Here is a 13,164-nt window from a genome sequence, read left to right on the forward strand (position 1 = left end):
TCTTCTCCAAACCAGTCCCTTGTTATTCCCCAGGCCCCTGTCTGATCCTGTCTGTCGCTACTTGTGTAGTGATGAGCTTTTCTGATCGCTGTAGTGTTTGTTGCTCCTCTTTTTTATGCACCTGAGCATAAAGTGTGGGAACTTATCAGCTTAGCTGTCGACACAGAGGAGCAAACGATGCCTTTAGACAAGCTGTAGTCTCAGCGGCAACAGGGAATAAGCATATGCAGATGCCTTGCTTCAGTGCTCAGCGGCAGCACTCCCGGCTTGACTGGGTGCAGCGTTTGCAGGTTGCTTGAGAAATGGTGACTCCTGCTGGTCGGTTATGGTTCTTGTGTGCCGGGGCAGAGGACAAGGAGACCTCCACATTTTGTCCTCCTGTGGACCAGCGGACGGTTGGAGACGTTCCTAAAGACACTCCAATTCCGTTAGCAGGAGACATAATGTCGACCGCTCTGATACGTACCATAAATAGAATCTTTATTTTGTGTTTACACATTTAAGAATGGCCTCTTGTACAGGAAATATGTCGTTAGAAGTCAAAAATGTTAGATTAGGACCAAGAGAAAAGTTGTTAACCAACAAGACACAATCATTTACTGATGTAACTTTTCATTTGCCAGACCAGCTTAGCTTCACTCTTCTGTGCCAAAACATACATCTATGCAGAGAAAATCAAGTCCGGTCTATAGTAAGACTAAAGCATTGGTCAGCTAATACTGTATATATCACACTGAAATGCTACTATATCACACAGGTCACTGTACTGTACATACATGCCATTCACTTTTAATATAGGATGAGCTCGTTCCCAACCCTAAAAACCTGGCAAAAAGAGATATGCCAACATGTCATCAACACAACGAACCAAATAATTATTATAATAATAATAACAATAATAAAAGTGTGGTTTTGCAGGTATAAAATTGGTCACTAGTAGCTTTGAGTCAAAGATGTTCTTCATCGTTCCCACGGTTGTGTGTCCTGTCAGGTTTGTTGTTCCACTCAGTTCAGTGGATAAAAATAATCTGCCTCCGTGTAGTGGTTATTTGATGGGACAAAAGACATTTTCTATCTGTGTCCCACAGCTGACGTCAGAGTACATGTAGAGTCTTCCAGCTGTGTGTGTGTCTATGTAGAGAACAGGGGCCCGGTAGAAGCAGCAGTAAAGACGGGGCCAGTGTAGAGTCCTGGTCCATCGACAGGAACCTGGAAACAAAACAAAACACAATACGAATGGGATTAATCATAGATTTTAGTATTGGAAAGAGCTCAGTCGTCCAGTAGTTTTATTGACCAAGGCCAACCTTGATATATAAATAAAATAATACCTATATGTATGTATGTGTGTCTACAGATTAAATTAGTAGGTCGAATACAATCATCCTGTGTGTTATCCCTTCTGTATGAGACAAACTGCTTGTGTTCTCATGTTTAACACTACCTCTCCCAGAGCCTGCAGAGCAACTGTAGCTGCCATGGCCTTAGCGTGTTTCTTATTGGGACTCGCTGTCTGAGGTTGGTAGTCAACGCCGTTCACTGTGACCTGGAATCAATTCAGCACATTGATGAAAGAAAGAAAGAAGATCTACACAAATAGAAAGAGCATGTGAATGAAGTGCTGTTCCAGTTTTTAAACAACATGCGTTAAGGAAAACTAAGCTTTGAGAATGTGTTAAACAAAGCAGGAGACACAAAAAAATCCCGATGACTCACCTTGAAGAGGAAATTCTTGCGGTGATCAGGGCCGCTGTGATGAACCATGACAAAGTCTGGCTGCATTATCCGCCTCTTGTTGCACAACTCAATGAGAGCAGACACCGGGTGTTTGCCTGTGCACAGACAAAGGGCAGAAAGAGATGGAAGGGCATTAGCAAACATAACGTGACACTGGAGCACAGCACTAATGTTTGCTGCTGCATTCATTTACAACATTAAGAATGTCTGCACGGGATTTCTCATCAGTTTGATGTTATAAAATCTGCTTTGTCTTTGCATCTGTTTATTCTTTTGTCACTTTTAAAAGTGTTTTTAGATCTAGATTTATTCAATCAAAACGTTTTACTTTTCATACATTTTCTTGAGTGTACATTTTATTTTCAGTGTGTCCTGCACTCTTTTTTTTTCTTTTGAGGCTTGAGCTGTTCGCAGCTTCTTGTAAAATTACCATGGTTACAGGTGCCATTCTTGCCTACACACACACACTCACACACACACACACACACACACACACACACACACACACACACACACACACACACACACACACACTCTCACACTCTCACACACACACACACACACACACACACACACACACACACACACACACACACACACACACACACACACACACACACACTCACACTCTCTTACACACTCATCGATTCCCCAGTGAATTGTTTCTTGGTGATACCAAAAAAATCTACAGAGTGAGGACATTACTGAGGAGAAGGTCTTTCTTTTTTAAAGCAGGGACATCAGGGCATTTTGTCATTTTTTTTGAAAAGGAAAAAACAGAACAAGGACAACAGTTTTAGGAAGTGATTATCTTGTGCAGGTTAGAAAATGGTGTGACTGTGTTTGCTGTGGATGTTACCCATTAGATCCTTGGTTACCACCAGTCCGGCTGTCTGCTTCTGTGGCTTCTCTCCTTCAGCAACTAGTCCTAAAACACACACAGTAACATCATCACACCTGCCACTAAACCATGTGCCTGAACAGTAGTAATGACGCTCCACAACACTCCGGGACGAATGTTCTTTGCACTGATAAAAAATTGGTTCCACTGTTCCCGTTCTTTATCCGACACATCAGTGCGACTAAGCTGTTTGTCGAGCATTTTGTGGGCTCAGACCTTTGCGGTCGACCTTGAAGTCAATAATGATCGGCTCGATGGTCCCCTCGCGGTTCCTTCCCAGGCCCTCTCCAGTCTTCCAGCCCATCTTTCTCATCAGGAACTCCCCGACTCCCCCTGATACTGGAGCTGCCCTGAGGAACTGGTCCTAATAGAGTGAGAGAAAAAGTAAGTGTGACTTAATAAACAGTAAGTGACAGAGATTTAACAAGACTTGATGTGATTTAACAGCATAACAATAAGACCATAATAACATAAAGACCTCAGATTTATTTCACTTATTCAAATGTAATGTTAAGAATTTGGATTATCTGCTCTTCAACATCCCCACGTGTTTTCCTTTCTCTATACTGGCTCCCGGCTGGGGTTTTACATCCTCCATTGCCAGAATAATGCAGGGTCTACAGCTGTCCCCCATATCAGCTGTTATACTATAGTCCTGCCCAGGCAGACATTACATTAACGCTTATGCACATTTGCCGGCACCTATCAGTATCTTACTTTCTTCAGCCATGCTTGAGGTCCACTGCTGGACAGCTCCTCTGAGCTGAGGACCTGGGCTCCAGTTGAACCAGTGAAGAGACCAGGGACTGTGTTGGACTGGGCCCACGCATCCACCTATCAAAACAGGATATTTCTATTAGGTCAGACAGCAATAATCTAATCGCGTAGGCAGCTTGGAATCATTGTGTCATTACTGTGTGCATGCAGTCATGTTAACTTATGGGCATTCCACTAATAATTTTAATAGGATAGAGTATGTGTGTTATACCTGCTCCTGTGCCCGGCTGAGCATGCAGATGGCACTGACATCATAGGGGTTTTCTGCCAATCTCCTCTGAGCTTTGATCCTCTCAGTCACAGCCTGAGAGATATCTACCGGCTGCATGAAGGAGAGAGACACAGAGAGACAGAACTTGTAAAAATGTGCATCATGCAAAGCAGGCGCAATAGTGGATATTTAAATTTTAACAGGGCTTAGATAATGAACACGTGGTTTTCAAACAGAAGATATGGCATTGCAAGAACATGCCATGGCAAGACAAAGTATGTGAACCCTTTGGAATTTTTGTGTTTTCTACATTAATAAAGTTTACCAAAGAGCACATTGACACTGCACAGCAGTATTACACTGAACTATTTGGAAAGAACACACAGCATTACATTTGGTGTAAAAAGGTCACTGCATATCATCATGAAAACATCATCACAATTGTAAAGTGATAATATCATGATTTGGGCCTGCTTTGCTGCATCAGGGTCTGGCCAGCTTGCAGTGATTGAATGAATGAATTACCAAGTGTATCAAAACATTCTTCAGGATAATGTGAGAATGTCTGAATGTCAGCTGAAACTCTGTAGAAGTTGAGTGATACAACAGAACAATGATCCAAAATACACAACAGAATGGCTTCAGAAAAACAGAATCTGCCTTTTGGAAGTCAGAGCCAAAATTAAATCTGGTGTTTCTTCTGGTATAAAACTGTGGTGATCTAGAAGCAGCTGCAGGTTTTCTAATAAACTTGTGTTATTCCAATAAAAGGAGCCACGTACCTTTATTCACCACTTCATACACACTATAAACACAATACTGTCAGATGTCTCACCTGCAGTGGGGGATCAGGAAAAACACTGTCATTATCTGCCACAAACGCTGGCTGCTCCATAACCTCTGTCGATGTCTCCCCTGATGAGGAGGTGGCAGCTGTGGTCAGAGAAACCTTGGAGCTGGCCGCAGGCTTCTCTGCTGTTTTGTCAACTGGAACCCATTCACCGTAGGCACCCAGTGCCTCGCCCTCCTGGATAAGATAACACATCATATTTCTCACCATCAATTTACTGCGAATATCAAATAGCTGTACATTCATATTTTTAAATCTAAAATTCTTTTCACTGCACAGAGTTTACAAGATTTTTAAAACAATGGTGCCGGTGACCTTTTTACGATGTTGGCATCCAGAGGACACGGGAAACTCCTTGGCCATGCCTGCATCACTACGCACCGCTGGACGAACTGAAGTATTCTGGAAGGGAAAAAGGAGAGTAAGAGCACGCAAAACCCCACAGTAGCATCAATATGTAGTGTCTGGCAGCTGTCCAACCACATTTTTACCAAGGGGATCAATAAAATATGTCGTTGTCATTATCACTATTAGTGCTGGCTGAGCTACACCTTCATTCACAGTAACATGTAAACTTCTAAGAGTTTTACATTGATGCTGAAGCTGATGGTCTTTTGCTCTTTAAGAGCTGCTCCTCCAAAGGGTTTCCCATCATCCTCTTCATCTGACACATGAGGCACTGCCACCGGTAGCTCTCCTTGACTGTCCACAATCATCTTGCATTTCTACAAATACATAAGTGTCAGATGATGATGTTAGAGGATTATTTTAGTACAGAGCCAGCTGAATACTAGAGCCGAGTTAGAGTACTCTTACATCAGTAAACTCCTTAATGCTGATGCTGTTGGCCTGTTTCGCTACTTTCCTCTTCAGTTCCTCCAAAGCAGCAACGTTGGGCTGGGCAGGAGCAGCGGGTGGCTTGTTGGTAATGGAAGGCAGTGGGAGCAGTGAAGACAGAGTGCCCATGTTAGACAAGGCTGCTGTCATTGTGGCTGTAAAGAGGGCATAGATACAGAGAGAAAAAACTATTCCACCAAATCCATTAAATCAATGAGGCTAAACTAGAGTATCTTCTGAAAATATCCAGATGGTAATACAGAGTGTTAAAATGTATATAAGGCTTCAGACTTCCTTAATAATGACAATACACTCCAGAAAATATATCATGTATGGAGAAGACAGGACTGGAATCATACCAGCGGTCATGCTGGCCATTGCAGCGTTCATGGCCATACTTGGCAGAGATAAAGGAAGCATCGTGGACCTCAGGCTGGCAGGTATGGGCATACCTGCTTTGGCACACATGGCAGCAGCGTTGGCTTTAGCAATTTCCAGCAACTGCTCTTTATCTGAGAAAACACAAAGAGCATGTGAAAGTAATTATGTTTAATTATATTTTTTTAAGGAGTACAGGTAAAGTAACATCCAGAAACCTCTCATACGTCACACTATCTTACCCAGTTCACTGATGCGTTTAGGGCTGTTGCTCGTACTGCAGTGTTTTCTGGTGGGGGACCTATTTTTGCGCAGGATGAGTACAGGGGAGTGACTCGGCTCTCGTTTCCAGCGGTCCCTCTGGCTGTATGTGGTCCTCCTCCGGCCCTGAGATGCGGACCGCGAGCGCGTCCTCCGTGACCTCCGAACCCCTGACCTGCACAGATGCAGTTGTTGAATTTATTTGCAGTTTTGTTGGCAGCAGAAGTGTGAAGCAGTTGGGATGAGTTATTTACCTTCGAATTTGTTTTAATTCCAAATCCATAATTGAAACCTTTAAGCTTTAGTGGAGAGATTCCATGAATGTAGAGCCCTGTATCAAATAGTGCCCACTTTAATGGAGAGTAGTCACAGAAGCAAACCATCACCATTTATTGACAGCTTGTCTAACTGTGGACTGATGAATATCTAAACTCTGACATTACGCTGTAACTCTTTCCAACTACAAGCTAATCAACAACTTCTGAGTGAGATCTCTTGTTCTCGCTCTCTAAACCACATCTTTATTCTCGTTTCACTGATTGAACTGTATACAAATCGTCTGCGAGTCAAGGACTCAGTGGATTATACCAGTCTTTCCAGAACCAGAGCAAAGCTCAGTGTACAGGCCACGTAGACCAAGAGCAGGAATGATAAGAGAAAAAATGCTAAAAATATTGACTTATTTAACTACAATGAGACATCTCCACTGAAAGTAAAGCCCTACCTAGACCGGGATCTCTTTTTCCTCGACTGGCTCCTGGATCTGGATCGCCTTCTGGGGCTCCTATATGGTGACTTGGACCTTTTGTGCTTCTTTGACGACCTTCTTTCTTTGCTCCTCTGTGGCGACTTGGATGCTTTTCTCTTCTTCTTTGCTGGTGATTTAACACTGGCGGCTGAGGAACTGGGGTTTTCTGATGTTCTCGGCTGAGGAGAGCTGGACTCGGTGGTCTGATTGGCTTCAGTAGATGTGGACTGGTTCAGCATGGACTGGCATGTGGTACAACCTGCAGCTTTAGCATTAGACCATAAAGACATTACTGAGACAGACAATGAAAAATGGAAAATCTACATGCATCCACATTACACTTTGTTAAGCATGAAGTCGTTTGGTGATGATCTGCTCCAACCTAGTTTATGTGTTGTGTCCTCTGCTTTCTCCTCTTCCTTCTCTGCTGGCTCTCTGTGCTGGTCTGAGCTCTGCAGCTCTGCTGTGCGTGACTCTATTGACTTGTCAGCTTTGAGGTTTCCTCCAGCAGAAGTGGAAGCCAGCTGAGGTGGCTGAGGGCTTTTCAAAGTACCTTGAGTGGACTGTTTGGATTCCTCCAAAGCTTCTCGTTTCCGTGAGGAGCTTCTATCACATCAGAGGAGGATAAAGCAGCATCCCAATGAGAAAGGCAGGATTGTTTATGTTCCATATAAGCAGTTACATTTAGCCATTTTGTGCATTTATGAGCTCACAAAGCATTTTTCACATGGATGCAAAATGTTGGGACAGGGACTATGTAACAGACACCGGGGAATATGGATAGGAAAGGAAAGTTTCCCGTTTACTGTTGTGATATCCGTTACTGTGCACTACTGTGTTGATCTGACTGCAACTAAAAACATGTGAACCCACAGCAGCCGTGGGCTAAAATGTAGTTATCAACAGCTGGTGTTACTCATAAAAGCCCTCCAACTGAGTGAAAGGGTCTTGTCTCCGCATGGATGACAACTTAAGCACTTGCAAAAGGCAGTTAGTGAATGAGCCAACATGCAGATAAGTCTGTTACAGTGTTAAGATCCACATCAAATGTCAGGTTATCAGTACAGTCAGGATTATTTAAGGATTATTCTTACTTCATCTATCAATCCTGTTTTTTTCTTGCTTAGTTGTAGCTCAATGCTGCAGAGAATCACAGCTGTTGCACTTGTTCACACTCACTTGTCACTTTTCTTTTTTCTGTGTTATATTTTATTTTGGCTCCAAACAACGACTGAGTCTGCCGTGTCACTTTATACAAACTGTGTTTGTTTGCTTTTCTTTCAGTATGTTTGCTTACACCTTAATGCTGGGGAACACAGATTTGGCCGTACTTTTAGAATATGTGGAGAATCGTATTCATACCTCAACACTTTAAATGAAACAAATCCAACTCTAATGCTTCCTATTTCTGTGAAGAATCAACCAGTCAATGGTTTCCTTTCATACCTGGACCTCGTCCTGCGCGACCGTGAGCGAGACCTCGTCCTTATTGACGATGAGTGAGAATGAGAATGGGAATGTGACTGTGAGCGCGACCGGGAACGACAACTCCTGCTGCCACGTCTTTCCTCGTCTCCTCTTCCTTTGTTGGAGCTGTCCTGTCAGGGAGAATTTACGTCTTTAATGCCCTTGAGCATCACAATAGTTCACTTCTTCATATCATAATCTAAACTTAGCACAAATTCTATTTGTATGGGTTTGAAATATATGTATTTCTTTCCTAAGATTGCACCTGGAGGTGGTGCTCTACTGTATTAAAAGCACAGATTAAAATGACTGTATGTCTATAGTTATTACTGTCACTTATTAACGTTGAAGCTGTCGTATTATTTGGATGATGTGATGCTACTGAGAAACTAGGACTGGAGTCAGATTTCAGCACAGTGATGGTCTCTCAGCGGTGTGATTTATGTTGAGTGACAGTCAAGGCTGCACCAACAGTAGCTGTTAGGCAATCTATAGCAACCCCCTGGAAATCTGAGCTCTCCGAAATTTAGAAGGAAGCCCGACTCCACGCAAGCTTTTAAAAGGATCTGTACGTCAACATTATCCAGACAGCAAGTCTTGATGTTTTAAAAGTGTGTGCTCTGGTGTTTATACCTGTTTTGGGATGATGTCTGGCAGCTCCTCTCGTCTCCTTGGTGAAAAGCTTTGACCGCGTTTGCCCTCCTTCTGCTTTGACACGTACTCTGAGTCAGATTCTGACGAGCACTCGTCATCTTTCCTCCATGTCTTCTTCTTTTTCCTCTTTTCGGTTGAGCGCCGCTTGTGGCATTTGGACTTGCTTTCCTTATCCCTACCTGGACAAACAGTTGAGCAGATCAGTGCTAGGACAACATGCTTTACTCAACAGGGTCGATTGGGGTAATCTCTTTACAATCTAGTGACACGATACGTCGTGACAAAGGGTTAAAGATTCGAAATTGTGAATAATACTGAAAGTAAGGTAGTATATTGCAGGTTGAAAAATCTTATTTTAGGATAACTGTCATAAACATATTGCCACCATTTGTATAAAATCTAAATTTTTAAGGGAATACTGCCATCTAGTGGTCAGAAGTTTAAGCCCAACACAACCAGTAACTTTGTGTGTACATTATTAATTAAAATGTGACATGGTGCTCGAGGGCTGACACAGTGTCACAAAACATATTACTGCAATACTTTAGTGTATGAATATTATCAGACACCACTAATGGTCACCTGTTGTGCTAACTGTTTTTTTTTATGCATAAAACACAACAAAATGACTTGAGTGTTTCTACCATCGCTGTGATGAAGAAGAAAGAGACTTACCTTGCTCCTCTTTCACCTCTGTTGGCGTGCCTCTTCTGTGAAGCAAAGAGAAAAGCTGAGTTAGGCACATGTGAAAAGTGGTTTGGTCCACTAACACAGGAAGATTTAAAAATAGACCCACACCAGCCATAACTTGCATACATGTAGCTGTGTGCTGTGAGGCCCATAATGCCAAGGGAACTCAGGCAGGTTTAATCTCCAGGCTCAAAAACTATTAGACGACTACTGGATCTTCACAGCATTTAAGATGTCAAAATAAACAATATAGGAAATGATGGCCTCCGTCTTGGTGATAGTAGGCACAACGCTCACACTTTACCCCTACATCTGCCACTTTTACAAACTCTGTGAATATCCTGTTACAGATATCCTCGACATGAGAGTCTATTACCCTAAAGACTGAATCATCCGTATCCTACCTCAGGTCGTGCTTCTATACATCATTGCTTAAGCATTCGCACATTTACAGTTGTATCAGGGAGGAGTGAATAATTCTTCAATTACCTCTCCAACAGCACTCTGGGAAATAATTAAGGAGGTAATTAGGTGGGAAATAGTTTCATCCTCGTCATCTCATATCAAAACACAAACCCTAACCTCCAAAACAAATTAGAAAACTAAATGAGATAACTAACGTAAGTATGCAAACAATGAAGGGACATGAAATGAAATGAGTAACCACTTAACTGAACAAAATTATAGCAAAAATTCTTTTCATCACAAGCACAAAAAACATGTAGCAAGATTTTACAAATCAACTTCACCACAATAGAAACGAGTCACTTATTACAACAGTTAGCTTATGCACATTGTATAACATTCTATAATCTTATGACAAGACATTTCTTCATAATCTACTGTTGCTTCAGTTCTCATTATACTGTCCTGGTTATCAGTTTTCATTACACAGCATCTACTGTATGAAGTAGCAGCGGTGAAAGCACTTTCCCATGCCAAACCTCCATGACTATACCAAACTGAGCTACACTCATTCCACCACAGCCAGTTTCAATATGATCAGTTTTCACAGCGCAATTGTTTATTATTAATTAATAAAACCACTTGTTTTTGGCAGATTTAATTCAGCCATTCAAATGCAATCTGAAGCAGTCGGTCAGCAGAGGGCGCTATTTAACAGTTCCTGACACAATCCATCCCTGGCTTGATATTCACAGAGAAAAACAGGTGTCAGGCAGGAAAAGTGGTTCTACAGTGACACAAACACTGAATTAGCACCTAGATCACTTCAACCTAGTGTACATCTAACAAGAATCTCCCACTACCTACTTCACAATCTGGTCCTAAAATGAAGTGGAGCTAGTTTTATTTTGCATTAAGGATCAGTTTGCAGGTGATTTTCTTGAATGCTCTTTATATATTGTTCAGTTTCTAAAAAAATCTTCATAGTTGGCGTTTTTTAATATATATTAATTATTGAAATTAGGAACAGGAAAAGCAGCAAACCCTCATATTTGTAAAGCTGGAACTAAGAATGTGAGTATGAAAATGTACTTTAAGAGCTAAATAGTCCCAATTAAAAAGCAAAGGAGTAGTAGTGCCATGAAGGGAAAATAATCAAGTACATCAGATTTGTACACTACTTGACTACAGCAGTGACAACAGGGTACTTTCAGCACAGGAAACATTTCACAGCCATGACGACATAGGCCAAGGGGGGATGTTGTGCATTCTCAACATGTGGAGACATAGTGCATATTCCAGCCAGTGGTTTCTCACTATAACACTAATCTGCTGGCGGTGATAACGTATCAGCAAATCAGAGTCAGTCACTACCTGAAACTCTATCTCTCTTCTTCCATTAAAAAAACCCTGAACCAGTCTGGCTTTGTGCAGTCACACACCTCTTCCTGTCTCTCTCACATCTCCACATTGATCAAAGACACCTTCAGCTCAATCAACAGAGAAGTTCTGGTCTCCTGAGTCGGACCTTCCAGACAATACAGCATCAGCGTCAACTTGGCATTTTCAGAATTGTGGACAGGAAGTTCTGCTAGGAATCACTGACGACCAACTAAGCTTTGCTGGCCACATCTCCTCCATCTTTCAGCCATAAAGATTTTCAGTACAAACCCCTTCTTTCTGAACACTGTATTCTGCCCAGGTCCTTTTGCTGGGACTTGCAGGTCATCTCTCGTCCTGACTACTGCAGTGCTCCACTGACAGGGCTGCCTGAATGCACAATCAAATCTCTCTAGATGATTCAAAATGCAGCAGTAGATCACACCACTGATCATATACTGACGATTTCTTTTTCAATATACAGTTTCTACAATTATGAGAAACACAATCACACGGCAAGTTGGGAGTGAAGCTATTCATGCAGTTTCACCTCGACTGATGTTTGCTTCCTCCCTCTAGCTCTGGCCCAGACTCTGAGCTGCTCTCCTTCTCCTTGTTTCTCTTCTTCTTCTTCTTGCTTTTGTGTTTTTTCTTCTTCTTGTGTTTTTTCTGTGAACTGCTGCCCCGGCCAGGCTTCTCTCTCTCTGATGTGGCTTTCTCCGCTCCATCCTTTGCACTACTAGCTCCAACTCTTTCACTGGCACTGATGGAAAAACACACACATTGAGGCCGGAAAAAACATGTTACATGTGCATGTCTACATGTTGCATGTCTTCTTCTAACTGCTTCACACAGGTGGCATTTGTTAAATCTCCACTAACAGGAAACGAGGGCTTGAATGTGGAAGTTCATTCAGAGTCTTGTCCCCTGTAGAAGGCTTTATTTGGATGCCTCTGCTCACAGCTAACATGGGTTTCCCAAGCTAGATCTAGTATTTACCAAGTCAAAATATCTGATTTATACAACGGACGTGATGACATTTATTCTGCACCGCCATGAAAGCAGACCAGATGTAATGTACATGCACACTGTAGTTTAGCTAGCTAACCAGTAAAACTCTCTGTACACTCTCTCTTTTTCACATCAAATACATAAACAAGCAGCTGTCTTTATTCATGACTGCCTGCTCTCAGCCAGGCTTTTATTTACATCTCCCCAGCCCGGCTAACATCACCGCTGCTAGCTGCATTGCTATGTTTAAATATGCACAGATGTAGCTTGAGTTCGCCTGTAACGTTTGGGTCAATTTGGCAACCGGTCGCTGCAGTTACTAAACTATCACGTTTGTTCAGTTCGCCCACTGACGTTAATTCGCTAATTATATTTAACGTTCACTAAAACCAATATAAAAAACAATAACATACGATTTGTCTTCATTTTGATCTTCAATTTCTCTGATTTTATTCAATATAAAATCTTGAAAAATTTCCTCTATGTTGGCCGCCATGTTTTAGAGTGCGTCACATAGCTGGTCCGGGTAGGAACTGATGCGTAGGCCGCGATGTTCCGGATGATAGTTTCCCCCCTTATTTATTCATGTAGATATATTTACTTAGGCATACATTTCTATGGAATAATGAATTCGTCATTTCACATATATTAATCACACAAACAGAAAATAACATAAAAATAATGAAACTACACAGAGCAATAGATAATACAAGTCATATTTTTACAAGTCTTTAAACAAGCAAAACCAGTAACCAAGGGTAAACAGAGTCATAGAAACACAAGGATGAGTTATGTCTGCATTTTTTTTATTTATAGCAGAAAACATCAATCTAAACAAATTTATGTAGTCTTTGACT

At 41.9% G+C, this 13,164-nt stretch overlaps 1 protein-coding gene across 2 annotated transcripts; it reads right to left on the reverse strand.

Moving 5' to 3' along the window:
* Nucleotides 1–469: 469 nt before the first annotated feature.
* Nucleotides 470–12,845, reverse strand: LOC113164865 (protein SON). 2 transcript variants are annotated; one of them, XM_026364390.1, is made up of 20 exons: nucleotides 12,721–12,845; nucleotides 11,847–12,059; nucleotides 9,497–9,531; nucleotides 8,801–9,000; nucleotides 8,147–8,298; nucleotides 7,083–7,303; nucleotides 6,677–6,965; nucleotides 5,934–6,127; nucleotides 5,673–5,825; nucleotides 5,293–5,468; nucleotides 5,067–5,201; nucleotides 4,792–4,878; nucleotides 4,462–4,653; nucleotides 3,627–3,737; nucleotides 3,356–3,472; nucleotides 2,855–3,002; nucleotides 2,597–2,665; nucleotides 1,717–1,832; nucleotides 1,445–1,546; nucleotides 470–1,209 (listed from the first exon to the last, which is right to left on the reverse strand). In XM_026364390.1, the coding sequence occupies exons 1-20, from the start codon at nucleotides 12,801–12,803 to the stop codon at nucleotides 1,132–1,134; spliced, it is 2,871 nt and encodes a 956-aa protein (XP_026220175.1). In that variant the 5' UTR covers nucleotides 12,804–12,845; the 3' UTR covers nucleotides 470–1,131. The 2 variants fall into 2 exon arrangements, with proteins under 2 accessions (XP_026220175.1, XP_026220174.1); XM_026364389.1 differs by having other exon boundaries at nucleotides 7,083–7,306.
* Between the last annotated feature and the right edge of the window lie 319 nt (nucleotides 12,846–13,164).

Source organism: Anabas testudineus, chromosome 2, assembly GCF_900324465.2.
Source record: "Anabas testudineus chromosome 2, fAnaTes1.2, whole genome shotgun sequence".
Classification (NCBI taxonomy): Eukaryota; Metazoa; Chordata; class Actinopteri; order Anabantiformes; family Anabantidae; genus Anabas; species Anabas testudineus.

Coding starts and splice junctions, on each gene's coding strand:
- LOC113164865 (XM_026364389.1), bottom strand. CDS start 12,803: ATGGCGGCCAACATAGAGGAAATTTTTCAAGATTTTATATTGAATAAA. Junction 3,738..4,461: donor TTCCTGATCCCCCACTGCAG/GTGAGACATCTG, acceptor TCCTTCATGCAG/CCGGTAGATATCTCTCAGGC. Junction 1,547..1,716: donor GCAAGAATTTCCTCTTCAAG/GTGAGTCATCGG, acceptor AATTGATTCCAG/GTCACAGTGAACGGCGTTGA.